The sequence below is a fragment of the Pelophylax lessonae genome, assembly GCF_965119305.1.
Source record: "Pelophylax lessonae genome assembly, chromosome: 10".
NCBI lineage: Eukaryota > Metazoa > Chordata > Amphibia > Anura > Ranidae > Pelophylax > Pelophylax lessonae.
In genome coordinates, this window is record NC_138777.1 from 162620465 (window position 1) to 162647443 (window position 26979).

Sequence of the window (26979 nt, forward strand, 5' to 3'; positions counted from 1 at the left end):
TAGAGATATGGTGGAGCCCGGGATCACCATTAGCTGTGTTGGTAAAAGTAACAGTCTTTATTTGGCAAAAAGATAATTAGAAACCGCTTATTTCAACATGAAACAATAAACAAAACCGTTTAGCGCCGGTTCACACTACCGCGACGCTACTTCCCGGGGCGACCTCCGAGATCGTGGTGCGAGCAGCGCGCCGCGACCTCGGAGCGGCAGCCACGGACTTCATAACATTGAAGTCTATGGCGGTCGCCTCCTGGTTGCCCCAAAGAAGCTCCGGACCCTTTTTCTAAGTCGGAGCGACTTGTGTCGCTCCTATTAGAACGGGTCCGCAGCTTCCCTATGGGAGGCGACCTGCGGCGACCTGTGAGGCGACCAGGTCGCCTCACAGGTTGCCTTAGTGTGAATGGGGGCTAATACTCCTGGTACACAAAATAAAGGCTTTAGCTTACTGTCCATGAAACCTGTTCCTTAGGCCCCTTTCACACTTGTGCAACTTGTCCTGCGATTTGCAACTGCAAAGTCGCATGACAAGTCGTACTCCATGATTTTCAATGGATTTTCAACAACTTCAGAGTAGTCCTGGCACTACTTTGGGCCAATTTTAATGCGTTTTGAGGTCCAAAGACATAGGCAGTGCTTCAAGTCCAGTCAAAATCGTGGTAGAATCTTGCGACTTTTGGGTAGCACAAGTGTGAGAGGACCCTTAACAGGGTTTTAAAGGCCACGGCCTGCTTCAAGGGTCCAGAATTCCAGAAATGGCGCAAAGGCACAGTGTCCCAGTATTCAGACAGTCCACAGTCCTCACATAATTGTGTCTTTCCCCACTCACCATCTCTCAGGCACCTGCTGATTGCTTCCTGCCCCTTTCAGCTGGTAAAGGTTCAGTAAAATTTCAGTAAAAAAACACATCAAAAGTTGATTTTAGGGGGCACAAAAATGCAGTAAATTTATAAAATTTTTGGGTAAATATAAAAGCAGAGGTTGCACCGAGTAAATAGATACCCAACATGTCAAACCCTAAATATGTCAGTACACTATATTTTCCATAGGGGACGCTTTAAAAGTCCCCTATAAGTCAATCAGTTTAGCGTTTGGAAGGAGGTCTGGTGCTAGAAATATTGCTCTCATTCCGGCCTGAGCGACAATATGTAATGTGCATTGCAATCAATGTTTTTAGGCGTAGGTGCCCCGTTGCATGCATTTACGTTTGTACCTGTGTATATGTGGTGGTGGGGGTCTCAATTTTTGGGAGGGGGGGATTATATGTACTTAGGTGTAACTTACATTTTTTAAAAAAAAATTTTTCTTCACATAGGGGATATAAAGTTTTTTTTTTTTTTTTTTGGTGACAGGTTCTCTTTAACCACTTAACCACTTGCCGACTGCCTAACGCCGATCTACGTCGGCAGTCAGCCCCTCACAGGCAAAGTGACGTAGGGCTACGTCACTAGCTTGTGAGGGTCTAGGGAGCGAGCGCGCGCCCCCGGAGGCGCGCTCCCGCGTGGTCACGGACCCCCCCGCGCTTGTGACCGGCGGACCCGATGTCCGCCGGTCACTCAGCGATCGGCGGGGGAGAGGGAGAATGTCAGGCAGCTTGTGTAAACAAGCCACCTGTCATTCTCCTTGCTGTTAAGACACTGATCTCTCGGATCTACTATGTAGATCCGTTGATCAGTGTCCATACAGCTCAAGCCCCAGCCAATCACAGTAGAAAGCACGCCCCTAGGGATACACACAGCCCCTCCCTCCCAAATAAAGTTAACCCCTTCACTACCAGTGTATTTTTACAGTAACAGTGCATATATATAGCACTGATTACTGTAGAAATGTCACTGGTAACCCCAAAAGTGTCAAAAATGTCAGTCAAGGGTCCGATCTGTCCGTCCCAATGTCGCAGTACCGCAAAAAAAATCGCAGATCGCCGCCATTACACGTTAAAAAAAAAAACAACAAAAATGACAGAAATCTTTCCCTTTGTTAGTAAACGCGATAACTTTTGCGCAAACCAATCAAAATACGCTTTTTGCGATTTTTTTTACCAAACATACGTAGCATAAAACAAATTGGCCGAAAAAGTAAAAAAATTTTGATTTTTAAATTTTTTTTTTGGGGAATTTCATATAAAAAAATGTGAAAAATATTGCTATTTTTGCAAAATTGACGCTCTTTTTTTGTTTATAGCGCGTGATCAAAAAATCGCACAGGTGATCAAATACCACCAAAAGAAAGCTCTGTTTGTGGGAAAAAAAGGACGCCAAATTCGTTTAGGTACAGCGTCGCACGACCGCGCAATTGTCCGTTAAAGTCACGCAGTGCCGAATCGCAAAATACCCCCTGGTCGGAATGGGGGTAAAATCTTCCGGGGCTTAAGTGGTTAAGGACAGCCCCTCGCAGATATACTGCAGCAGGGCACCCCTCCTGTGTGAACCGACGTACCTGTAAGTCGGCTTGTGCTCTGGGTCTGGGGTGCGCGCCGTCGGCGCGATGTCCGCCGGGACCCGCCGATCATTCGTAGGAGAGGCAGAATGACAGTCTGCCTATGTAAACAAGGCAGACTGCTATGTCAGAAAGGAAGATGGAGATCTTGTGTTTCTGCTAAGCGGAAACACTGATCTCTGTCTTCCTCCAGTTAGGCCACCCCCCACACAGTTAGAAAGCACCCCCTAGGAGCACGCCTAACCCTTTGATCACCCCTGCTGTTAACCCCTTCCCTGCCAGTGTCATTAATACTGTGACAGTGCATTTTTGTTAGCACTGATCACTGTATTGGTGTCACTGGTGCCCAAAAAGTGTCACTTAGTGTCAGATTTGTCTGCCGCAATGTCACAGTCCTGTTAAAAATTACTGATCACCGCAATTACTAGTAAAAAAAATAAAAATTCTATAAATCTATCCCATAGATTGTAGACGTTAACATTTTTGCACAAACCAATCAATATACATTTACTGGGATTTTTTTTTACCAAAAATATGTAACAGAATACTTATTGACTTAAATTGATGAATACATTTGATTTTTTACATTTTTTTTTTTATTGGATGGGTTTTATAGCATAAAGTAAAAAAATATTTTATTTTTTTTCAAACCGGTCGTCTTTTTTTGTTTATAGCGCAAAAAATAAAAACCGCAGACATGATCAAATACCACCAAAAGAAAGCTCTATTTGTGGCAAAAAATGACATACATTTTATTTGGGTACAGCATCGCATGTCCATGCAATTGTCAGTTAAAGTAACGCAGTGCCGTATCGCAAAAAATGGGCTGGTCATTAAGGGGGTAAAACCTTCTGGGGCTGGTTAACGAGACATGCAGGGTCTAAAAGACCCTGCATGTCTCCCCTGTGCTCCACTGAATGTAATGCAATGCACATCGCACCGTATTACATTATTTCCTGTCCATGATGGTCGGGGGAATCTGTTAACTGGGAACGGAAATTACATCACGCGTGTGTCCACTCTCCTCCCTCCCCTCTACCCGGCTGCAGATGGGCAAGCAGAGCTCGGGATACATGGCGGGTGTGGGGAGCATTTGGACAGCAGCCTAGGCGCCAATTCAAAACTTCTGGTTGCAATAGCGACCTGGGGTTTGTCGAGACCTGATCTATTGCCTAAAATGACAGGATTTATTGAGTAATCCTTATAAACCATTTATTTGCATTAGTCTAGCATAAGATAGGAGTGTTTTGAGAGCACTAGGTTCAGTACCCTGAAGTGTCAGATCATGACAAAATGAGCAATTCAGTACACATGAGCAAATTTGGCAACAATTCTTAAAGGATAATAATTTAAGAAAGTCCTTTATGCTGAGGAGTCCATATGCTACTGGGAGAGAACCTAAAGGTGGAAATTAAAGAAAATGGTTAATGACGAAGCTCCAATCTGCAAAGCTGATCTGGCAACTGCAATAAGAGAAAGTTGGAGCCGGATTGATGAAGAATAATGTTTGTCTATTGTTAAATCAACGACCCAGAGAATTAAGATGTTACAAAAGCCAGAGATTGTGCAACACCGTACAGGTGCATCTCAGAAAATTAAAATATCAAAAAGTTAATTTGTTTTAGTAATTCAATTCAAAAAGTTAAACCCCTATATTTTATATAGATGCATTGGCTTACTGAAAAGTCTGTCCATGTACACTATAGTATGCACTCAATACTTGGTCGGGGCTCCTTTTGTATGAATTACTGCATCAATGCTGCGTAGCATGGAGGCAAGCAACCTGTGGTGGTGTTATGGAAGCCCTGGTTTCTTTGATAGTGGCTTTCATCTCATCTGTTTTGTTGGGTCTGGTGTTCCTCATCTTCCTTCATATTGATAAATCCCCCACAGATTCTCTATGGGGTTTAGGTCAGGCGAGTTTGCTGGCCAGTCAAGCACAGTGATACCATGATCATTAAACCAGGTATTGGTACTTTTGAGGGTGTACTTTTTTGTCAGATGAGCTCCAGTTGTTCCTGGTTGTGCTCCAGTTTTAGCTACGTTTTAGCCTTTGGGAAGTATGTTTATTGCTGTGTTCTTCCCACCCCTCATGTTGACACTGCTTTTGGGACACTGCTCTGATGTTCATTGGCGGACACAGCACCCACCCCTCTAATTAGTTGGGTTATATGTTCTTCTGACACTGCTTGTTACAAAACTGAAGACGTATAGCAGGAAGTGGGAGTATACCCCCTGGGACTGCTCTATAGGAGTAGTCAAACTTTTTTCCACTTAGTGTCCTACTGCTGTAGAGGGCAGCATAACTCAAGGGTCAAGAAGATATGGAGCTGTGTCCGTCAATGAACATCAGAGAAAAAGATTTTACGGTAAGACAAAAATCCAGTTTTTTTTAATTGGTCTTATGTAATATTCAAATTTTCTGAGATACTGAATTTTGGGTTTTCACAAGCTGTAAGCCATAATCCTCAAAATTAAAAGAAAGGAAATGCTTGAAATATATCACTCTGTGTGTAACTCATCTAAATAAAATGAGTTTTACCTTTTGAATTGAATTACTGAAAAAAATTAACTTTTTGATGATATTCTAATTTTATTTGACGGACCTGTATTAGCGGTGTACTGTAGTGTATGTCTGCATAAACAGTTGCAATTGACTACAGTTTTTTTTTTTTTTTTATTTCTTTTATTTATTTCTTTAAGTGTTTCTTAAAGCCAGAAGGTTGGAATGTAAAATGAAAATGGTTTTAAGACATGTCTGTGATTATTTTTTTTTCCTACACAATTAAACAACTAAAAGAACATTTTCCAAGAGTGAGTACTTTTTGCCAGGGGTTGGAGGTCACTGTGTTGGCAGCCAGCTGTCAGAGTAGAAGGAGACTCTGTAATCAGTGGGAAGAGAGGAGAAAAGAGCAGCGCCAATCTGAGTGTAGCAATTAAAAACAAACCGGTTTATTGAGTGGTAATAAACTCACATGGTAGAAGTAAAAAGGCATCAGGATGCTTGGCGAAGGAGCGCGCGTGCTCTGAATGTGTGCACTAACAAGCACAGATGACGATGTGACCACCTGCCCTGCAGATCTCCTCCAGCCTCAGAGCCCTGGATGCCACCGGTAAGGCCGGGACTGGCGATCACGTACAACACAGACCGACAGTCTGGCTTACTAAAAAAAAAAAAAAAAATTTTTTTACTTCTACCACTATGCAAGTTTATTACCACTCACCAATAAACCGGTTTGTTTTTAAATGCTACACTCAGATTAGCACGCTGTTTTCTCCAGTCTAGCATAAGAGAGTTTTTTTTTTATTTCTGTACATGTATAACATTTTGAAGGGGTTTTGCATGTGATGAAGTTTTGGAAATTATTGAAGAATGCTACAGTGAAGGTTACACATATTTGGAGAATCTTATTAAAAGTTAACTTGTAAAGCATATAGGAAATATTGAAGCAAGCTACAAAAATAAAGCCCTGGACAACTGCTTTTGAAATCATTGCTAACATAGCTGTGGTGTAACTGTGAAAGTCTTTCCTGCAGTGTTATGTCATGTATCCCAGTCCATTAATGAAGATCCTAGTAACATTTTCAAACACTGACATTCCCAGTGATTGTGGAATAGAGAAGCAATATATGGCCTGGCCTTGTATAAGAGGTAACGATTCACATTTGAGAACCTCAACTTTATAGGGCCTTTCTTGCCTTCTTCAAACCAGCTTTGTTTCAAATACAGTAGGTGTTGCGATGCTCTATGACCATTAAAAGATCAAATACAGCAATACTTTTCACATTTTTTTTTTTTACTAGATAAATTAAATCCAATAGACACTGGCAAATTCTTTTTCATTGGGCAGATTGGTTTGAAGCTGACTTAGGCATCCACAGTCATTGCTAAATGCAATCGAACTCCTCAAATCAATGTGACTGATGTTTAGTGGCAGAGATAAGGCATCTGCCAAACCTGTATTTCTTTATTTGTACATCACAGATACACAGGATTTCATATGTATGACTGCTTAATGCTGCCACTTTCAGACCAATGGACATTGGCCAAAAAAGCAGGAATAAGCCAGACCTAACCCCTCCTAGCTCAGATAACCCTCAGTTCTTAGTTATGTGATGTTTGTGCCTCTTGTTCTCTCTGAAGATCTCTCTTTTGAATTCTGTTCCAATGACTTCTAGCCTGTTTCCTAAACCCCTTCGTGGGCAGTGGTGGACTTTATATAGATCAGTCACTATGGCCATAAGGCCAAGAGAGGACCATACCCTGCAAAAAAGTGATAGCAGCATGTAATGTCTGCCAGTTGGAGCTGGATTATGTGGACAGTGACCTCTTCAGAGTGCAATGTACCCAATGACCTCTGGCAGGGTGCTATAGAGATCCAGGGCAGTGATCCATGGAAAGGATCCAGGGGAGTCAAGTCCTTGAGGGTCCTGTAAGGCATGCCCTCCATGATGGGTGAAGACTGGACCTGCTGGTCCTCCAGCTATGGACATAGCAAGTGCCTTTGCTTATAGTGGAATTCAGAATTCGGGCAGAGAGGTGAAAGGGGGGGGGGGCGCAATTGGACAGGCTCCCAAATCCCTAATCAAGTAGAGGGGACCCCCTTAAAAAGTTTGCCCTGCAATTTCTCCCCAAAGGATAATTTTAACTCTGAAACCTTGACCTTTATCTGGTGTTTCAGCAGCACAGACTTCCATGTTTTTTATTTCAAGGGAAGCTTAGGGGTTTTATTTTGGAATGTCTGAGACACAAACATGCATGCTTTCCTTTCCCTTTTTCCCTTTTTGATCCTCTGAAAACAAGTTCTTCCTGGAGGATTCTTAATGTCCAGGGCTATCTCAGACACAGAAGACCGTGGTGGGCCAGATGTGGCACGCGCTAACCCTAACTTACGCTGTCGGAATCCTTCCCCCAAAGTGACTGGTTTTGGTTTCTGGTGACTGCCAAAAATTCAGTCCTTTCCTGAGAACCCTCGCTTACAAGAGGCGAAGTTTGCTGATTGAGAAAAAAGAATATACCTGTGCTCAAATCTCAAAAGCTTGTATATGTATTTAAATGATCAGGTGCTAAAGGGGTGTGACCACATAGTAACACTACAAATTCTGAATGGACCCTCTACACACTGCTATTCACCCTTTCCAGCAAACTATGCAATGAAAAACAGGGATTTTTAGTTCACACAAATTGCAATAAATGCTTTAGCCAGCCAACTGCATTAACGTTTGCCGATTAAGCTCACCTGGAGAAGGTATTTTCACTTTGAAGCTCTCCAGTACATCATAAAGGTGGAATTCTACAAGAAATGGGGTTCTCTTGCTGTTGACCTAGCTTTTTCTGACTTAAATAGGACCTGACAGTTCCAGTGGATGAGGTTCCAGTCTAATAAGACACCATAGATAGGATGTTATAGGCCTTCTTTAAAGACCTCTTCTTCCTGGTTGGAGCGGCTCTGCAGATGCCGTTGGCAGTAGTAGATGCTTGTTAGAAGCTTGTGCTCCATTCAAGAGAATCAGACCCAGAAGATCCTGCCATTTGCCAGATCCTGGAAGATTTATTTTATTTTTTGAGAGTTTTTGGTTTCTCACTGAAGGCCTAGGAAAACTGCATAGGTCAGCTTTCACGGATGGGCACTATAGCTGTTCACATGAGAAGGATCCTATGGCTTAAGTGTTGGTCATTGGAACTTCTTTGCAAGAAGCAAACTGATAAGATTGAGAAGCTGCTCTCAGAGTTATAACACTTGTTTGAACCATTGAACCATTGGGTTATATGGACAAGCTTTTTACCAGTATCCAATCACCTGAAGGTAGCAATCCAATAACATATGATATAAGCATACCAGTTATGTGTCTTTTACTCTACTCCAAAATAAGGAAATTACAGGTACATCAAAATTCCTATTTTTTGGATCGGTAAATTTCCCTTTTATCTGTTTTTTAACAATAACTTGCCTATGAGCTGTAAAAATGGCCAGAATTTACTAACATGACTTACCTTTATGGACTTCAATGTGATTTACTGTTAGATTCAGGTTCTTCCACTTTAAACCAGGATTCACCAGTCCCCCAGCAAATCAAACTTGTGCATATTCACTCATTACTGCTGTTCAATATCCAGTTAGATATCTGTAAGAGTTAATTAGCAGTACAGAAGTAAAAAAGCCTCTCTTGGTTAGTCTTTTTAGTATAGTTTCACTTTGAGAGTACATGCTTTATTATACTGAACAAAATGATAAAAGCACTTGTTTTTTGCCCCCATTTTTCATGAGTTGAACTTAAAGATCTAAAATAACTGGGATTCCTCCGTGAAGAGAACACCTCTCCAAAGTGCCAGACGATGCCCCCACCACCATACTTCACAGTTGGGATGAGGTTTTGATGTTGGTGTGCTGTGCCTCTTTTTCGCCACACATAGTGTTGTGTGTTTCTTCCAAACAACTCAACTTTGATTTTATCTGTCCACAGAATATTTTCCCAGTACTGCTGTGGAACATCCAGGTGCTCTTGTGCAAACTGTAAAGGTGCAGCAATGTTTTGTTTGGACAGCAGTGGCTTCCTCTGTGGTATCCTCTCATGAAATCCATTCTTGTTTAGTGTTTTACGTATTGTAGATTCGCTAACAGGGAAGTTGGCATTTGCCAGTGACTTTTGTAAGTCTTTAGCTGACACTCTAGGATTCTTCTTCACCCCATTGAGCAGTCTGTGCTGTGCTCTTGCAGTCTTCTTTACAGGACGGCCACTCCTAGGGAGAGTAGCAGCAGAGCTGAACTTTCTCCATTTATAGACAATTTGTCTTACCGTGGAATGATGAACAGCAAGTCTTTTGGAGATACCTTTATAACCCTTTCCAGCTTTATGAAAGTCAACAATTCTTAATCGTAGGTCTTCTGAGAGCTCTTTTGTGCGAGGCATCATTCATATCATGCAATGCTTCATGTGAAAAGCAAACCCAGAACTGGTGTGTGTGTTTTATAGGGCAGGGCAGCTGTAACCAACACCTCCAATCTCATCTCATTGATTGGACTCCAGTTGGCTGACATCTCACTCCAATTAGCTCTTGGAGATGTCATTAGTCTAGGGGTTCACATACTTTTTCCATCCTGCACTGTGACTGTTTACATGGTGTGTTCAATAAAAACATGGCAACATTTCATTCTTTGTGTGTTATTAGTTTAAGCAGACTGTGATTGTCTATTGTTGTGACTTAGATGATGATCAGATCACATTTTATGACCAATTTGTGCAGAAATCCATATCATTCCAAAGGGTTCACATACTTTTTCTTGCAGCTGTATATACATATACAAAGATATGAGGATGTGAAAAAGTGTCAAGTGCCGTGTCAATAAAATAATAGATACTAAGTAGCAGTGACGTGCAAAATTGATGATCGTGAGTCCATATATTATTATACAGCTCTTACAGTATGCCAGTGGTCTTCACACGTGCTCCCCCCCCCCCCCCGTGTTGACCTCACTCACCAGAAGCCTTTCCCCCTTGTGGGATGTATTCGCATTCACGGTGCTATTGTGGTTGTACACATGCTTCAGATCCAGGGCTGTCCTCCCCTTTGTTCATCTTCCCCTCCAGTTCTCTCACATGCGGAGATAACAGCAGATATACCCCATAGTGTGATATGGTTTTAAAACTTTTTTTTAAATTTAAATTGCATATATTGCACTTACATTGTGGAAAGAAAAATTCAGCATTTAAAATCAGGAAGTCTGGAACCGTATCTGCGTTCCACGGCTTCAGACTGGAAGTGATGCAATGACACTGGAGGCTCCGACCTACGCGTTTCATCACATTGACATCATCAGGAGCGGACTTCCTGATTTTAAATGCTGAATGTTTCTTTCCACAATGTAAGTGCAATATATGCGATTTAAATAAAAGAAATGTTTTCAAACGATAACACACTAGGGGGGTACGTCTGCTGTTATCTTCGCATGTGAGAGATCTGGAGGGGCAGACGCAGGAGAGGACAGCCCTGGATCTGAAGCATGTGTACAGCCACAATAGAGCTGTGAATGCGAATGCAGCCCACAGGGGGAAAGGCTTCTGGTGAGTGAGGTCAACACGGGGGGGGGGGGGGGAGCACGTGTAAAGACCCCCGGCACAGTGTGAGAGCTGTATAATAATATATGGACTCACTAGCATCGATTTTGCAGGTTATTTTAACATTACGTTACATTAATGTTATTTTTGAATCCACATTGCTACTTAGTATTTATTGACATGGCACTTGACACTTTTTGTACATCCTTTTATATCTTTGTGTATATATATATATATATATATATATATATATATATTTTGTTTGGATGAATTGCATAGTCTCTCTGAAAGAAGTTAGCGCACACTTGGCTGCATACTTTTTATAAATTTATGAATTTGTAATTTATTTTAGTAATCACTACATTCAATTTAGTCACTCAGCTAATAACTAGCCGGGCCACACACACCCACTTCCATTAAATCCATTTACATCCCTGACTCTGATAGCAGTAGACTCAGTGGGGGGCAGCAGCTCATTATATATTCTTTGTTCATCACATACAGTGGTCCGTAGCATGGAGTATATTTTCTTATTTTATCATAACGTCTAGTTCACATTTTTGTGGATACAAAGTAGATGCAAATAGTTGCAATACTGCACTCAAAAGTGTGACATTTTTTAACAGCTGTAAATAAGGTGATGGATGGATGGAAATTATTAATTCTATGCAGACAATTATGGAAGTAATAGCATGGTCTTTTCCCCAACATTGGGCGAGTGAAAGCATGATTTTCAGAGCAGCCTGGTGAAAGAATTTGCATGCACCAAGGACTTGTTAGAGAGAATTTCTAGACGTGTTCAAGCTTGGATTGAGATGTGATCTCTGTTTGTTTAGGTTGCTGTAACAATAAAATGGCTTCTAAGATTTTTTTTTTTTTAATGAATGCAATAACACTGCTGCCACCTAGTGTTGAATATCCACAATTGATGATTTTTCCTGTTCTAGTAGAAAATGAATGAATAGACTTATTCAAAATAGTGTTTGGCGCTTAGAGCAGCAACCATAACAACCAAATGGAATTCACTTTTTGCACCATGTTGAATAAGTCCAAACATTTTGGTTTCTTGTGGGTTTATAACAGTAGCCATGATGAATGTGTGACGGCTGTTAATTCATGAGTGTACAGAACACCTCTAAGGTTTAAGATTGTCATTTGCTAAATGTGACTACACACATTGCTTTCTGCTTAACAACCTTTATTTGAATAAAAAAAAAAAAAAAAAACAGCTATGTGGATCCTTATAAGTTCCAGCTACTTTGAACACATTAGAACGTTCTAGTTAAACACCTGAATCTTTCACTTTATTGAAGGAGGTGTGAGTTTTTAATGTACACAGCAAAATTAGGGCCTGTGTTGACTGGCTTGAATGTGCAAATGCAGTGTGTGCTTTTGACACCAGTTGGAGACTTTTCTGGGATTACAGGTGCAGGTATCTTGCATTTGACCTGTTTCATCTGCCTTTACATTCCCATAGACTTATATAGGAAGAGAAACCGTTCTGAAGTGGAAAAAGGTCCATCGATACCGGCCCATTAAATGGAGTTTAAAGTTATCATTAAAAAAAAATTAACAAATATTAAATTGGAAAAAAAATTAACAAATATTAAATTGCAGTGTCCCATACCAGATTATTCTGTATGGAACTAAAAACGGTGAGCTCACTAAAATGAACTACAGTTTTTTAAAATTAGAAATATTGTAGAACTACATTTGAATAGAAACAATTCCACATTCCAAATCTGCAAAAAGTTCTAACTGTCCAACTTTATCCACTAACCTGTATTTTAATGCTTCACAAGTAAATGCTGCACCACATGCTTGAAATTCTGATCATATCTTATATCCTCATTTATATCTTTTTGTTTCTAGGTCCTAATGCCTCAATACATTTGCTTCCAAACTCCAACGCTACATCAAAAAACCATCAAAGAAGCCAATCCCCCCTTCCTATATCTTCACTGCAACCAAACTTACCAGAAGTCAACCAAGGTCCATCCCCCACAGTAAGTGAGCTGTGTATACCTACATGTGTGAAAATGTGTCACTATATTGCGGGCTTATTGCAATTTTCCATATCAGCTACTGCTTCAATTTTTAATACAATCTTCTAACCAGATTTCCTGCTAAAATGCTTAAAGGCTTTATCTCCAGTATAATGAAGAACACATCTTTATATGTATGATCTATCTCTATAATAAATGTCACAGTCCTTCATGCATGATTCAAATTAATTGCTGTGTAATACCAAGAATTGTAAAGAATGGCTATTGCTATATGTTGGTTGTTTGAAACTGTCCACCTGTGTTGTGTTTAAATTCCATTTGATTTCTGGTTTCCCTGTCCCAAACATTAAAGTAAACCTTCCCCAAGAGAAATAAGGAATAATGCTGGTTGCCTGGCTATTAAGCTCATCCTCTTGATTATGGTATTTTAAGACAGAAGGTCTGCTGATCCGGAAAGTCAAAGTGCTATTTGTATACTTATTCTGGGTTACCCACTCAAAGTATTAAAGGAAGAAAATTTGCACATTAGATGTCAGGAATGACAGCTTTCAAATTTCTCACCAGAAATATTTCTTCTAATTCTACTCCTACTGCATTTTCCATATTATAAAATATGTGAAAACTTTCACATGGATGTGAGATCCCCTTGTAATGGTAGCAAGTAGGTACAGTCAAATGCAGATATCTTACCAATGGGTTCTTTATTAGAAATTGGAATCCAACAAAAAGTATAAACCTGAAGTATATTCCCAAAATATAACTGTGTTTTTGGTATGTAGCTCCTCTAAACCCCCACAGTAGCTGTTGATTTTAAAGCAAAATTCAACCCAAAACAAAAATGCAATATATTGCAGCTTACCAGTCCTTAAATGAGATAGCTGCATTTGTTTTCTTATTTTAGGGTACCAGCCAGGATGTGGGTGTCTCTTCTCTTAAAGGAGGAGGAACAGAGACACCTTTGGACAGCAGCATGGTCAATCTGGGGAGAGGGTGCTGGTAGATGCACCAGTAGATTTAGATGGATTGACTAGCAATAAAGCTGATCTCTAGCTAACACTTTTTTAAAAAAAGTTACAATAACATTTTTGTTTTTTCTTTTGGGATAAAGCTTTTACATAAATAAAAAAAGCTGACCACTGTCAATGTTAAATGGTTTGTCTTAGAGCCGGTTCACACTACTCCGACTTGTCTGGCTGTGCAATGGAACCGTTCTAATCAGAGCGACTCAAGTCGCTCCGACTTAGAATAAGGTTCCTGCACTACTTTTGGGCGAAGTCAGAGCGACTTGCATTGACTTCTATTATGAGAAGTCGTTTGCAAGCCGTGATGAAGTCGTGCTGCACGGGCGACTTAAGTCGCCCAAAGTCGGGGCGACTTTGAGTCGTGGTAGTGTGAACCTGCTCTTAACCCATTAATTGTCACTTTTGCTGGACAACTTGGTCTGTTAAAAGAAGGTGAAAAGTAAAAGACTTAAACTGGCCATACAATAGTAGAATTTTGTTCAGAATTTTTTAGTTTTAAGAATGTTCGTTCAAATTTTTAATCATTAGTGGGCTCAAAATGATGCTCATTTTCAAAAGTTCAAAGGAGCAGGATTGAAAAGTTTCTCAAACAAATGAATTTCAAACAGTGCATGTGGTTTTCATATGGTAAAGTCCATTTGTTCCAGAGTAAAAAGTTTAAAGCAACCTACATTTTGAAGTACTTTTGAATTATATTTGTTGAGTCATCGAATGTACTAAGCGTTTTCAAATTTTGCTAATTTTTGTGCAAAAGTTAATTGGAAAATTTACTAATGTATGGCCAACTTCACTGTCCAGATCATTGGGTGAAAATAAAGGGAAAAAACCTAAGGATTCTTTCAAAAGGCATTTGTCCAGGAACAGACCAGTTGAAATAGAGTTGAATCGGACAGGTGCCACCTTTTGTGACACCCATACCTGTTCAGTTTCTGTTTACATGTTGACAATGAACCTGTATTGGATCTGTAGACGGTCGGATGAAAACCCATGTGAAAGGGGTTTAAAGAATGAAAACCAAGGCAGCAACCAAATTTAAGAATCGGTAAGCTGCACTATAGTAAATGTTTTTTGAGTTTAATACTGCTTTAACAGACTCTCTCCTGCCTTCTCAATGGTGGCCTTCTCTGTAGCTGCACCCGACAGTTTCCTAGGCCTCTGCCACAAGCAAGTTTGGAACTCATTCGATTCTTAGAGCTTTGCCACAGGACAGGACAGTCTTTGTATCCCTAGCCTCTTCCACGGGCGAGTTTGGATTCCTACTGAGCCCAGGTTCAGGCCCCTGGGAGAACAAATCTTCCTACACTTCCTGTCAGGATCAGTGTCATTACGTGGGTCACCTGCTGGTGGCACTGTTTCTGGAACTGAGGGGCGCAGTTCCAGGGCCCACCAGCGGGTGTCTCCCAGCAGCTGGACTGTTCTTTTAATTAAGCTGCACCTGAGGACTGCTGAGGGAATATAAGCCCGCCCTTCACTGAGGCTCAGTGCTTCAGTATTTTCTCTGCTAGCCGTGTCCCTGTCTGATCCTGAAACCTGTATCCTGAATGCTGTATTCTGATCCTGTTCCCTGTACCCTGCTTCCTGTACCTGGCTCCCTGCTTTCCTTGTCTCCTGTCCCTGTCCTGTCCTGCTATTGTTTGCTCCATTCTTTTGTATATAGTTTGTTAGGTTCTATTGGGGTTTTGTACTGTTATCATTTATATTTTGTTTACTTGTTTATGGTCACTGGTGTTGGTATTGGAGTGTGTCATTTTGCTTAATAAACTTATTTACATCTTTATCCATCTTGGTCCTGATTCCTTGGTGCAGCCAACTGATCTGATCACCCTTGCTGGATGCCTGCATGTGGTATCCCTGACAGAATACTGAAGCCACTAACGATCAGATCGGTTGCACCTGGGAATTAGGAATTTTCTGGTTGTTGCAAGATGCAGTCAGAGGAGGTCTTTTATTTTTCTTTGCTTGTAACAGAAGACAGGGAATATTGTCGCCAAATTTTGAAAACTTACACTAGCGAGCAGTTGTTGGAATGCATCCGTCTGGCCCACTCGTTTGTTGACCAAGGCAGAGTTTTGTTCAAAGAGATTCAGCCACTTATTCAGCTCTGTGCAGAATTGGCTTTATCTAATACCCCTAAGGGTGGTGATGATTATTCTCCTCCTTTTAGTGTCTCTCAGGTGGTATCTCTTGTGTGGCTCTTGGAAGATGATAAACCCTATTTTATTGAACATTATTCAGTGTATTCTCCAGAGGCCCTGTTGGATTGCATGACTGCTGTATATTCTCTAATCAGACAAGGGGGTTGTAAATTGAGTTTTGTTCAGGCCTTACTGCAAACCTGGTCAGATCTTTCCAATTTAGCATCAGCTAACTCACACCAATCCACTTCTGCCTCTGGACACCAGTTTTCTCAAAGTTTCTCCTCTCCGTTACCCGTAGCAACCACAGCTGCAGTTAGGTATGGTTTGCTTTCCACTGCTTGTTCATATCCTGGCTTAACGAGTTGCACTTTTCCTGCATTTAACCCTGTGAAAACTTCCTCTACTACCCTGTTGCCCATAGCAACCTCTCAGAAATTCTCCTCTGTAACTGTCTCTCCTTTTCCACCATCTCCCAATACTGCCATTTCACTTCCATCTACTTCACAATCTATTCATAGCCCTGCAACCACTAGCAAGATTCCTGTATCTAAACCTAAAAAGAAAAGGAGATTTTTCCCAACACATACAATTATACCTGTTACCCAGCCTGCTGATCCGGTGCCTGTTTCTCAGCCTGCTGTCCCAGTGCCCGCTGTTCTGATGCCCGCTGTTCCAGTGCCCACTGATCTGGTGCCTCCTACGGAGCCTGCTGATCCAGTACCCCCTGAGCTGGTGCCTCCTACTGAGCCTGCTGATCCAGTGCCCACTGATCTGGTGCCTCCTACTGAGCCTGCTGATCCAGTGCCCACTGATCCAGTGCCTCCTACTGAGCCTGCTGATCCAGTGCCTGCTGTTCTGATGCCTGCTGATCCAGTGCCCGCTGATCTGGTGCCTCCTACTGAGCCTGCTGATCCAGTGCCCACTGTTCTGATGCCTGTTGTTCCAGTGCCTGCTGATCCAGTGCCCACTGATCCAGTGCCTCCTACTGAGCCTGCTGATCCAGTGCCCGTTGTTCTGATGCCCGCTGATCCAGTGCCCACTGATCCAGTGCCTCCTACTGAGCCTGCTGATCCAGTGCCTGCTGTTCTGATGCCTGCTGTTCTGGTGCCCGCTGATCCAGTGCCTCCTACTGAGCCTGCTGATCCAGTGCCCACTCATCCGGTGCCTTCTACTGAGCCTGCTGATCCAGTGCCCGCTGTTCTGATGCCTGTTGTTCCAGTGCCCACTGATCGGGTGCCTCCTACTGAGCCTGCTGATCCAGTGCCTGCTGATCCAGTGCCCGCTGATCTGGTGCCTCCTACTGAGCCTGTTGATCCAGTGCCCACTGATCTGGTGCCTCCTACTGAGCCTGCTGATCCAGTGCCCGTTGTTCTGATGCCTGTTGTTCCAGTGCCCGCTGATCCAGTGCCCACTGATCCGGTGCCTCCTACTGAGCCTGCTGATCCAGTGCCCACTGTTCTGATGCCCGCTGATCCAGTGCCCACTGATCCAGTGCCTCCTACTGAGCCTGCTGATCCAGTGCCCACTGTTCTGATGCCTGTTGTTCCAGTGCCCACTGATCCGGTGCCTCCTACTGAGCCTGCTGATCCAGTGCCCGTTGTTCTGATGCCCGCTGATCCAGTGCCCACTGATCCAGTGCCTCCTACTGAGCCTGCTGTTCTGATGCCTGCTGATCCAGTGCCCGCTGATCTGGTGCCTCCTACTGAGCCTTTTGATCCAGTGCCCACTGATCCGGTGCCTCCTACTGAGCCTGCTGATCCAGTGCCCGTTGTCCTGATGCCTGTTGTTCCAGTGCCCGCTGATCCAGTGCCCACTGATCCGGTGCCTCCTACTGAGCCTGCTGATCCAGTGCCCACTGTTCTGATGCCTGCTGTTCCGGTGCCCGCTGATCCAGTGCCTCCTACTGAGCCTGCTGATCCAGTGCCCACTGATCCGGTGCCTTCTACTGAGCCTGCTGATCCAGTGCCCGCTGTTCTGATGCCTGTTGTTCCAGTGCCCGCTGATCCAGTGCCCACTGATCGGGTGCCTCCTACTGAGCCTGCTGATCCAGTGCCCGCTGATCTGGTGCCTCCTACTAAGCCTGCTGATCCAGTGCCCACTGATCTGGTGCCTCCAACTGAGCCTGCTGATCCAGTGCCTGCTGTTCTGATGCCTGCTGTTCCCGTGCCCGCTGATCTGGTGCCTCCTACTGAGCCTGCTGGTCCAGTGCCCGCTGTTCTGGTGCCCGCAGATCCGGTGTCTCTTACTCAGCCCGCTAATCCAGTGCCAGCTGATCCCGTGCCCGCTGTTCTGGTGACCACTACCCAGTCTGCTGACCCAGTGCTTGCTGACCCAGTGCCCGCTGACCCAGTGCCTGCTGTTCCGGTGCCTGCTGATCCGGTGTCTCTTACTCAGCCCACTAATCCGGTGCCAGCTGATCCCGTGCCCGCTGTTCCGGTGACCTCTACCGTGCCTGCTGACCCAGTGCTTGCTGTTCCAGTGCCCGCTGACCCAGTGCTTGCTGATCCAGTGCCCGCTGAGCCACGGTCTGCCGCCCTGTTTGATGTGCCACTGTCTGTTGCCCAGCCTGGTGTGCCACTGCCGGACATCCTGCATGCCGCTGGCGCTCCCCTGCTTTATGTCCAGCTTGCCTTCAGTCCCAGTGTTGGGACATGTGTTGCAATGAGGGCAGGTGTATCCCTAATGTTACGCCTCTTCAGGAACTTGACCTGTGGGGTGCCTAGACGGCTTCCAGACCCTGGTGGTGGGGCGCATGATCAATTGCTGGACTCTGGTGGCACGCCTTCCGGCAAGTTAAAGGCCTTTGGCCTAGAGAGTGCTAGAAGACCCACAGACATGGAGGGGAGACCTTTTTGGATTTTCGGGGTAGAAGCACAATGGAGCGTCCGGAGGCCGCTCCTTAAAGGGGGGGAACTGTCAGGATCAGTGTCATTACGTGGGTCACCTGCTGGTGGCACTGTTTCTGGAACTGAGGGGCGCAGTTCCAGGGCCCACCAGCGGGTGTCTCCCAGCAGCTGGACTGTTCTTTTAATTAAGCTGCACCTGAGGACTGCTGAGGGAATATAAGCCCGCCCTTCACTGAGGCTCAGTGCTTCAGTATTTTCTCTGCTAGCCGTGTCCCTGTCTGATCCTGAAACCTGTATCCTGAATGCTGTATTCTGATCCTGTTCCCTGTACCCTGCTTCCTGTACCTGGCTCCCTGCTTTCCTTGTCTCCTGTCCCTGTCCTGTCCTGCTATTGTTTGCTCCATTCTTTTGTATATAGTTTGTTAGGTTCTATTGGGGTTTTGTACTGTTATCATTTATATTTTGTTTACTTGTTTATGGTCACTGGTGTTGGTATTGGAGTGTGTCATTTTGCTTAATAAACTTATTTACATCTTTATCCATCTTGGTCCTGATTCCTTGGTGCAGCCAACTGATCTGATCACCCTTGCTGGATGCCTGCATGTGGTATCCCTGACACTTCCTCTCCCAGTCAAAGGCCTAGCAGACATGGAGCTTCCACAGTTAAAAAATTTGCAGGCAAAGGCCTGCGTAGAAAGAATTCCTCTAGATCAATGTAGAAGGTCAACACAATATTTATCCTCTCCCCCAGCTCATATCATTGGAATAAACTAAACCTATCTGAAAACACTAGCTCAAAGCAGTGTCCTTACAGGTACTATGACCGAAAAATGAGTTTCTTCTGCATTTTGTGATTTTAGAAAAAGAAAAAGACAGTTGGAAAAAAACAGCGAGAATATGTGCCTCAGAAAAGGTCAGGGGGCTATGCTGTGCTTTTGACTCTCTACAAGAACAGCAAGGTAAGCAAAATGAAATCCAGAACATTTTCAAACTAAGGATCCAGAGCCATACACTATACTTTCATGTACTTTTCATAATAAAGGTTATATTGATAAGGTTATCCAGTTTCTTTATGGGACTCCCAGGGATTGTGGCGGGCTCTTGCGTAACGGAGTAGACCGAGGCCTAATGCCACTCCCATAGGCTGTGTGCCAGATCTTCAATCATCTTGAATACCATACAGATACATTGGATTTGAATGATTTTATTTGATTAAGCCAAAATTCTGTAGCCAAACTCTTTTTCTCTTACGTCCTCCGACAGTCGCCGCCACCTCTAAGTCATCACTGTTGGGTATTGACTTCCTATCCACAGGAATAGTTAGGCATATAGACTTAGTCCAAAGACAAAAGGCATTAGCATAATTAGCATATACACACCCATGGGGGGTGTCCCATCTGGTCAATACCCCCCCCTGCATCACCACTCCCAACTCAGTTTTAATCTGCCTAGCGTCAGGAATAGTCAGGCTTACCTTGTGCTGGGGCTTCAGTCTCCGCCTTCCTAATCTTTTATTTGATTTTCTTTGAAAATATCAGTTTTTTCTCTTACTTTACTAGCTGTTTATTTTGTCAGCTTCTAGTGTTAGTCTTCTCTTCGGATGAAGATGGATCATGCGGTGCTGGGATTCGGACTGGCCGCCCTGGTTCTCCAGAGCAAAAGGGTCAGATGGACCCCCAGCCCGCCATCGAGCGTTCAGCTATGGTTCGCCCTGGCATTACGAACGACCCATCCCTGTTCGCTACAGGGATGCAGCCGTGAGGTGGCTACCTCACAGGACTTGTCTGCGGGGCTGCAGCGTCATGTCCCTGGCTCACGGCACTCCCTGTCAGATGAGGACAGAGGCTTTCCGTGCATAGAGGCTCCCCACGCCATCTGGTACAGGTAAGTACTTCTGTGTGGGGCCTCTGTCTGGGGTGGCAGTCTGTGTTGCTGTGTGTCCCCCATGTCTGTGCCTGTGTGACTCCCTGTGCGATCCCTGTGGGGATCGCTTGTGCAGATACTGTGTGTGCCCGGGGGTCCCTGTCCCTGTGTCACTTAGGTGCATTTTTGGGGGTGCAGACGTTTCTGATGGTGCGGCGACCGCAGCGGCGAATCTTCGCGCGGTCCGCCATCTTTACTATAGGCTTACATGTGTAGCTCCTCTGGGGCGATCCTGCATGTTGTTTTGGCGCCATTCGCCGCCATTTTGTGGGCAGGGGAACGATCGGTCCGGCCGCATGTCGGCGGCCATTTTGGCGTAGCCTCCAATGCATCCCTATGGGGCAGCCATTTTCCCAGGGTCTGGCATATGGTCCAGCCTACTCCAGCAGCGCTTCCTTCCATCAGCAGCAGGACATCAGTAGCAACGCTCTGCGAGCTCTGCAGGTTATCATTCTCAGTTTCCCTCTGTGCTATCGCTTCTAGCTCAGTTTCTTTTCCCCTTTTGGGGGTCTTTTATCACTGTTGCAGTAGCGGTGGGCTGCGCACACCGCAGCGTTTTCTTAAAGGGGACAGTACTTTGTATTGCACTGTAGTTTGTTCTGATAACTTGAGCAATGGATTCTCAGAAAAACAGTTTTCCTCCAGCTTAGTGGGGGGCCCGAGTTCTCCTGTGGCCCCGCTGCGACCCGATCTGGCTGCTGTGGTGGCGACTTTAGTGGCAAATATCGGAATGCTGATGACTGAACGTGCTGCGAGAAAGAGGCCAAGGTTGTCTCTCTTCTGCTCAGATGGGGATATGGCTGCTGCTGCGAGCGTGCCCTTTTCAGGGTCCCGCTCATCCTTGGACCCCCCGGGGTCTGAGGGGGAGGCTGAGATGGAGGGGGTTGATACCTCCTCCCCGGGGTCGCCTGAAGAACGGGTGACCATGGATGAGCTGATTGTGTCTGTAAAGGACACCTTACATTTAGAGGATGAGCCCTGTCCTCCGGGTGTTGTGTTCTCATTTGGGACGCACAGGACCCGCAAGTCTGCGCAGATTTTCCCCTGCCCAGCGGTATTCCATTACACTGTTAATGAAATGTGGCGCACGTTGAAACGTCCATTCCTGGTACCTAGTCGGTTCAAATTGCTTTATCTTTTTGCGCCTGCTACGGAATCACGATGGTGTGTGCCTCCACAGGTAGATCACACTGTGGCTGTGTTGCACAAGGCTACCTTGGCTCCTACTGAGGATACCCCGGTTTTCCGGGATCCCACGGACTGGCGGTTGGAGTCTCTAGCTCGCCATTCCTATACGGTGGCGGGTTCGTTGCTCAAACCCGTTTTCGCGTCTGTTCTGGTGGCTCAGGCGGTGGCTGCTTGGACAAAGATGCTTAGGAGCGATCTCGTGTCTGATAGTGTTCCACCTGCCCGGCTGGATATGGTGGATCAGATCCACCAAGGAGTCATGTACTTGTTTGATGCAGCCTTGAATGAGTTCGCCTCTCTGGTGTCGCGGTGCTTAACCGGCAACTGATATGGCTGAAGAGCTGGTCGGCCGACCAGTCCTCAAGGAAAACTGTTGCTGATTTTCCCTATGCTGGCTCTCGCCTTTTTGGCGAGGCGTTGGACACCCTGGTGAAAGGCGTCACGGGGGGCAAGAGCACTATGCTGCCCCAGAACCCGAAGAACAAGTCTTTTCGAGGCAAGCGGGGTTCTGCGCCTAGATCCAATCAGGGGTCTTTTCGTGCCTTTCGGAACCAATCCAAGGGCAAGCCCTTCAAGGCCCAGGGCAACCAGAAGAAGCCCTGGGCGGGTAAGCAGGAGTCCGGCAATGCCGCCTCGGCGGGTCAATCCACCTCTGCCTGAAGGGGCGCCCTCACCCATTTCAGGAGTGGGGGGACGTTGGCGCGGTTTCCTCCAACCTTGGCTGCTCCGGATATCGGACAGGTGGGTTCAGGAAATCGTTCGATCGGGTTACAAGATCGAAATCCTTTCCCGGCCGGCGGACAGATTCTTTCCCTCCAATCTTCCTCTGCTTCCGGGGCGTCTGCAGGACTTGCATCAAGCGGTGCAGGACCTGCTTGCTCAGGGAGTGATTGGCCCGGTGCCTCTTCAGGACAGGTTTCGGGGGTTTTTATTCGAATCTGTTCGCTGTGCCCAGGAAGGAGGGCAAATGCGTCCTATTCTGGACCTGAAAGCGCTGAACCGCTTCGTGCGTGTTCGGAAGTTTCGAATGGAGTCTCTCCGTTTGGTGGTGGCCTCCTTGAGTCCAGGAGAATTCCTGGCTTCGATAGATCTGAAGGATGCGTACCTGCACATCCCCGCTTTTCGAGGGTCATCAGCGGTACCTTCGGTTTGCTATCGCAGAGGACCACTACCAGTTTGTGGCGTTACCTTTTAGGTCTCGCTTCGGCACCAAGGGTGTTTACCAGAGTGTTGGCGCCGGATCTGGGCCTGCTGAGGGCCCAGGGCATTGCGGTCCTGGGTTACCTGGACGATCTGCTTCTGAGATCACGTACCAGCCAGGGCCTTGTGCACGATCTGTCCATCACGGTACAGACGCTCCAGGAGTTCGGATGGACCATCAGCGTTCAAAAATCGTCGTCTCCATCGCTTCACCTTCCCTACCTGGGAATGGTTCTGGACTCTGCTCAGGCAAAGGTGTTCTTGCCAGAGGACAAGCTCCGGACTTTGCAGGACGAGCTCAGGTCCCTCAGGGACTACCCGTACTCTTCAGTCAGGACCTGTATGCGGGGCCTGGGGTTGATGGTTTCGGCCTTCGAGGCGATACCCTTTGCTCAGTTCCACACGCGGGCTCTCCAGACGGAGTTCCTGGCTGGGTGGGACAGACTGCCTCAGTCCTTGGGTCAGGATGTCTCCTTGAGTCATCAGATCAGATTGGCTCTTCTGTGGTGGCTCCAGTCTCCATCGGTGGCGGAAGGCAAGTCCTTCCGTCCGTTGGTGTGGATGGTGGTTACCACGGACGCCAGCCTATCGGGCTGGGGTGGAGTCCTGGGAAACCTGTCTGCCCAGGGCACTTGGTCGGAGGGGGAGTACTCCCTCCCGATAAATGTGCTGGAGTTACGAATCAAACTGTCTCTTCCAGTGGTCGGACGGTCTCCGGGGCCTGCCTGTCCGCGTACAGACGGACAATGCTACCGCGGTGGCCTACATCAACCACCAGGGGGGCACCAGGGGTGCTCGAGTGGCCCGGGAGGTGACCGACATTCTGTCTTATGGGACTCGAACTTGGTTCTGTCCGTGTTACAGCGTGCTCCCTTTGAAATCATCAGGGAAAAATCGTTGCCTCTGCTGTCGAAAAAGGTTGCTTTTCTGGTGGCGATCACTTCGGCTCGTCGGAGTGTCGGAGCTGGCGGCATTGTCTTGCCGCTCCCCTTACTTGATAATTCACAAGGATAAGGTGGTTTTGCGACCACCCCCATCCTTCCTTCCCTAGGTGATCTCTGAGTTCCACCTTAATGAGGACATTGTCCTGCTTTCGCTTTGTACGAAGCCTATGCATCCTAAGGTGATTACATTGCATTCTTTGGATGTTGTAAGGGCGATCAGGGTTTACCTGTCGTCTACGGAATCCTTTCGGAAGCCAGATTCCCTATTTGTCCTTCCTGAGGGATCTCGGAAGGGCATGGCTGCGTCTGCAGCAACTATTGCCGAATGGATCAGACAGACCATTGAGCAGGCGTATGCCTTGGAGGAACGGGTTCCGCCCTTCCCTGTTACAGCGCACTCTACCAGGTTTTTGAGTGTGTCCTGGGCCTATTGACATCGGGCCTCGGTGGCCCAGGTGTGCAAGGCTGCGACTTGGTCGTCGGTGCACACTTTTTTCAAAATTCTACAAAGTAGATGTTCTAGCATCAGCTGATGCTTCTTTTGGCCGCACAGTTCTCAGTGCGGCAGTGCCATGATGGACCCTTGCATTTTTTTCTGGGTCCCTGGCTGTTGGCATTTGCTTTCCTGGGCTGTTGCTCCTGTTGAGCAGTGTTTTTTTTTCTGTTGCCCAGTTGGTTCTGCATGTAAGGTTCCTTTCTCTGATGTGGGTACTGCGTTGCCTTTTCTACGGTTGCGTCTCCCACCCTCATGTCTATACTGCTTTGGGACATCCCAACAGTGATGACTTAGAGGTGGCGGCGACTGTCGGAGGACGTAAGAGAAAACTGAATTTTTGTAAAATCTTACCTGTAAAATTCCTTTCTCTGAGTCCTCCGACAGTCGCCGCCCCCGCCCCTCTTTTGGGGTTCTTATTACCTACTGCTATGCTACCAATCTGAGTTGAGAGTGGTGATGCAGGGGGGGTATTGACCAGATGGGACAGCCCCCATGGGTGTGTATATGCTAATTATGCTAATGCCTTTTGTCTTTGGACTAAGTCTATATGCCTAGCTATTCCTGCGGATAGGAAGTCAATACCCAACAGTGATGACTTAGAGGTGGCGGCGACTGTCGGAGGACTTGGAGAAAGGAATTTTACAGGTAAGATTTTACAAAAATTCCGTTTTTTTTTTTTTTTTATCTTAGCTGGTTGAGGGAACAAATAGAACTACTAAGGCGCTTTCATTCCCCCGTGGTCATTAAGACAGAAAATTATAAGAAACCCAAACTTTTCAGCTGCAACCTGAAAAGAAGGGGAATTTTGCAATGGGAGTGTCTTCTGGTAACAACTTATAGAATAGATAATGTCTCTGGGACAGGAAGTGAAGGAAAATCATTACACAGACAGCAACAACAACAACAAAAAAAAAGTAATAAAGACAGGAATGATAAGCATTCCCCACTGTATCCAAAATTAAAATATGCTTTTATTAAGATTTTTTTCTTGTTAAGTCTGTTTATTTTTATAAGCAGATACAAATAGACTCTGTGAACATTACAAGACAGGGGTGTCCAACCTTTTGACCTTTCTGGGCCACATTAGAAGAGGGAGAATTGTCTTGGGCACGCACAAAATGCACTAACAATAAAGATAGCCAATGAGCATAAAAAGTTGGGAAGATCGCAAGTTAACATCCACTGATCTAGAAAATATGCCTATCTAACTATTAAAACTTAATTTCTCTTTCGTTCACTGACAGACACATCTCCATGTCTTCAGACCGTTGGGCTTTATGCTGCTCTCTCTTCAGGAGTAGGACTAGGCGGAAACCTTTTTGGTTACGCCACTGGGGCAGTTCCAGAAGGTTTACCATCACATCCTGCTATAGGACTTCAGTTTTTTTCTGCCTAGTCAGGAGTAATGACCTGGCTCTCTGCTGGGATTTGCGGTCCTGGCATTTTTTCCTTTATAAATGGAATTTTTTACTTTTTCTTTATTATATTTTTCCTGTGTGAACTACAATCAACAGCCCGACTGGGCGATACACTGGATATTCTAGATCCTTATGGTCTTCCCAGTCAGGGCTGCGAGCACGACCCAACTATTAGCTCCACGCTAGGTTGGCCGTGACATAGCCCCGCTGGACAGGGGCTGGCCGGCGAGTGCAACACCTTGCGAGGTCGAATAGCCCTGTTCACAACATTAGTCATGATCAGAGTCGCAGTGTACCTCAGGCTGCAGCACCCCCATTCCAAGATGGTGTGGTGAACTGCTGGGAGTAGCGCCCACCTGGTGCCGTCGTATGGTGCGTAGTGTCCCCCCTCGTTTCTTACGGAATTGCTGGGGTGGTCGCGGGCCCTCCCTGGGGATGGTAGGCCCCCTCCTGTGTCCTTCCTCCCCCTCATGCCTTTCCCCCTTTTCCACAGCAGGGTTCCCCCCTGCATAGGTGCCCTCATCTGCCACCTGTCCCCCCCTTAGCCCCTTTTGGGGGGCATGGGTGTATTTGGGTAGGGGGGCTTGCCTGATTTTGGGCCGGAGAGTAGCTGTCAGCCCCACTTTGGGGGTTTCTGTACCTGGGTGCTGGTGTCCCCTCCTGGGGTCTGTTTTTTTCCGTGAGGTCCAGGGTCCCATGCAGCGCTGCGTGGCACTGCCATTTTGTCGTGGATTCTGTATTTCCGGCTTTGGTGGCCATGTTTTTGTTTTCCCCATAGAGATTAAAGGCGGATATTTTCTTGTAGTATGTGTGCAATGATGTGCTGCGGGGGCCTCTAGTGTCAGTGTTGGTGCTTCCTCTTCCTCTTTCCATCACAGTGTGGCAGACTAGCGCTCTCCAGTTTGGGTGGTGAGTCTCTGAGGGTACACTATCCTTCCTCTACTATATTCTGCGCCGCGGGTATGCTGATTCTTGTGGTGCCCCAGCGGTGCGCGTGGGGGGTGGGATCCCCCGTTTTTGGGGGGGGGGGGGAACAAAACTTTTTTCTAGTTTGTGCGCGGCTCAGGTTAACCCATTATTGACCATGGAGCCTCTGGAGCGCGTATCTCCACCCGACCCACTCCTGGAAGCTGCAGGACCCTCTTGGTCTCAGTCTGCCCTGGCAGCCATGATGGCAGCCCTGCAGTCACTAGTTCCAAAAGTAGATATGGCCCTGCAAAGGAGGCCTAGCAAGAAGCGCCCCTCCCCCTGCCTTCACCTGTATCCTCTGCTTCCTCAGATTCTGAGGTGGATCTGGCCGCTGCGGA

The 26979-nt window shown here is 45.9% G+C and overlaps 1 protein-coding gene across 1 annotated transcript in view; it reads left to right on the plus strand.

Moving 5' to 3' along the window:
- MUS81 (MUS81 structure-specific endonuclease subunit) overlaps positions 1–26979 on the plus strand; it is a 235989-nt gene that overhangs the window by 51968 nt on the left and 157042 nt on the right. Inside the window, exons 3-4 of the mRNA XM_082269643.1 lie at positions 12364–12497; positions 19364–19462. Coding sequence (XP_082125769.1) covers positions 12364–12497; positions 19364–19462 — 233 coding nt within the window. The remainder of the gene's footprint in view (positions 1–12363; positions 12498–19363; positions 19463–26979) is intronic.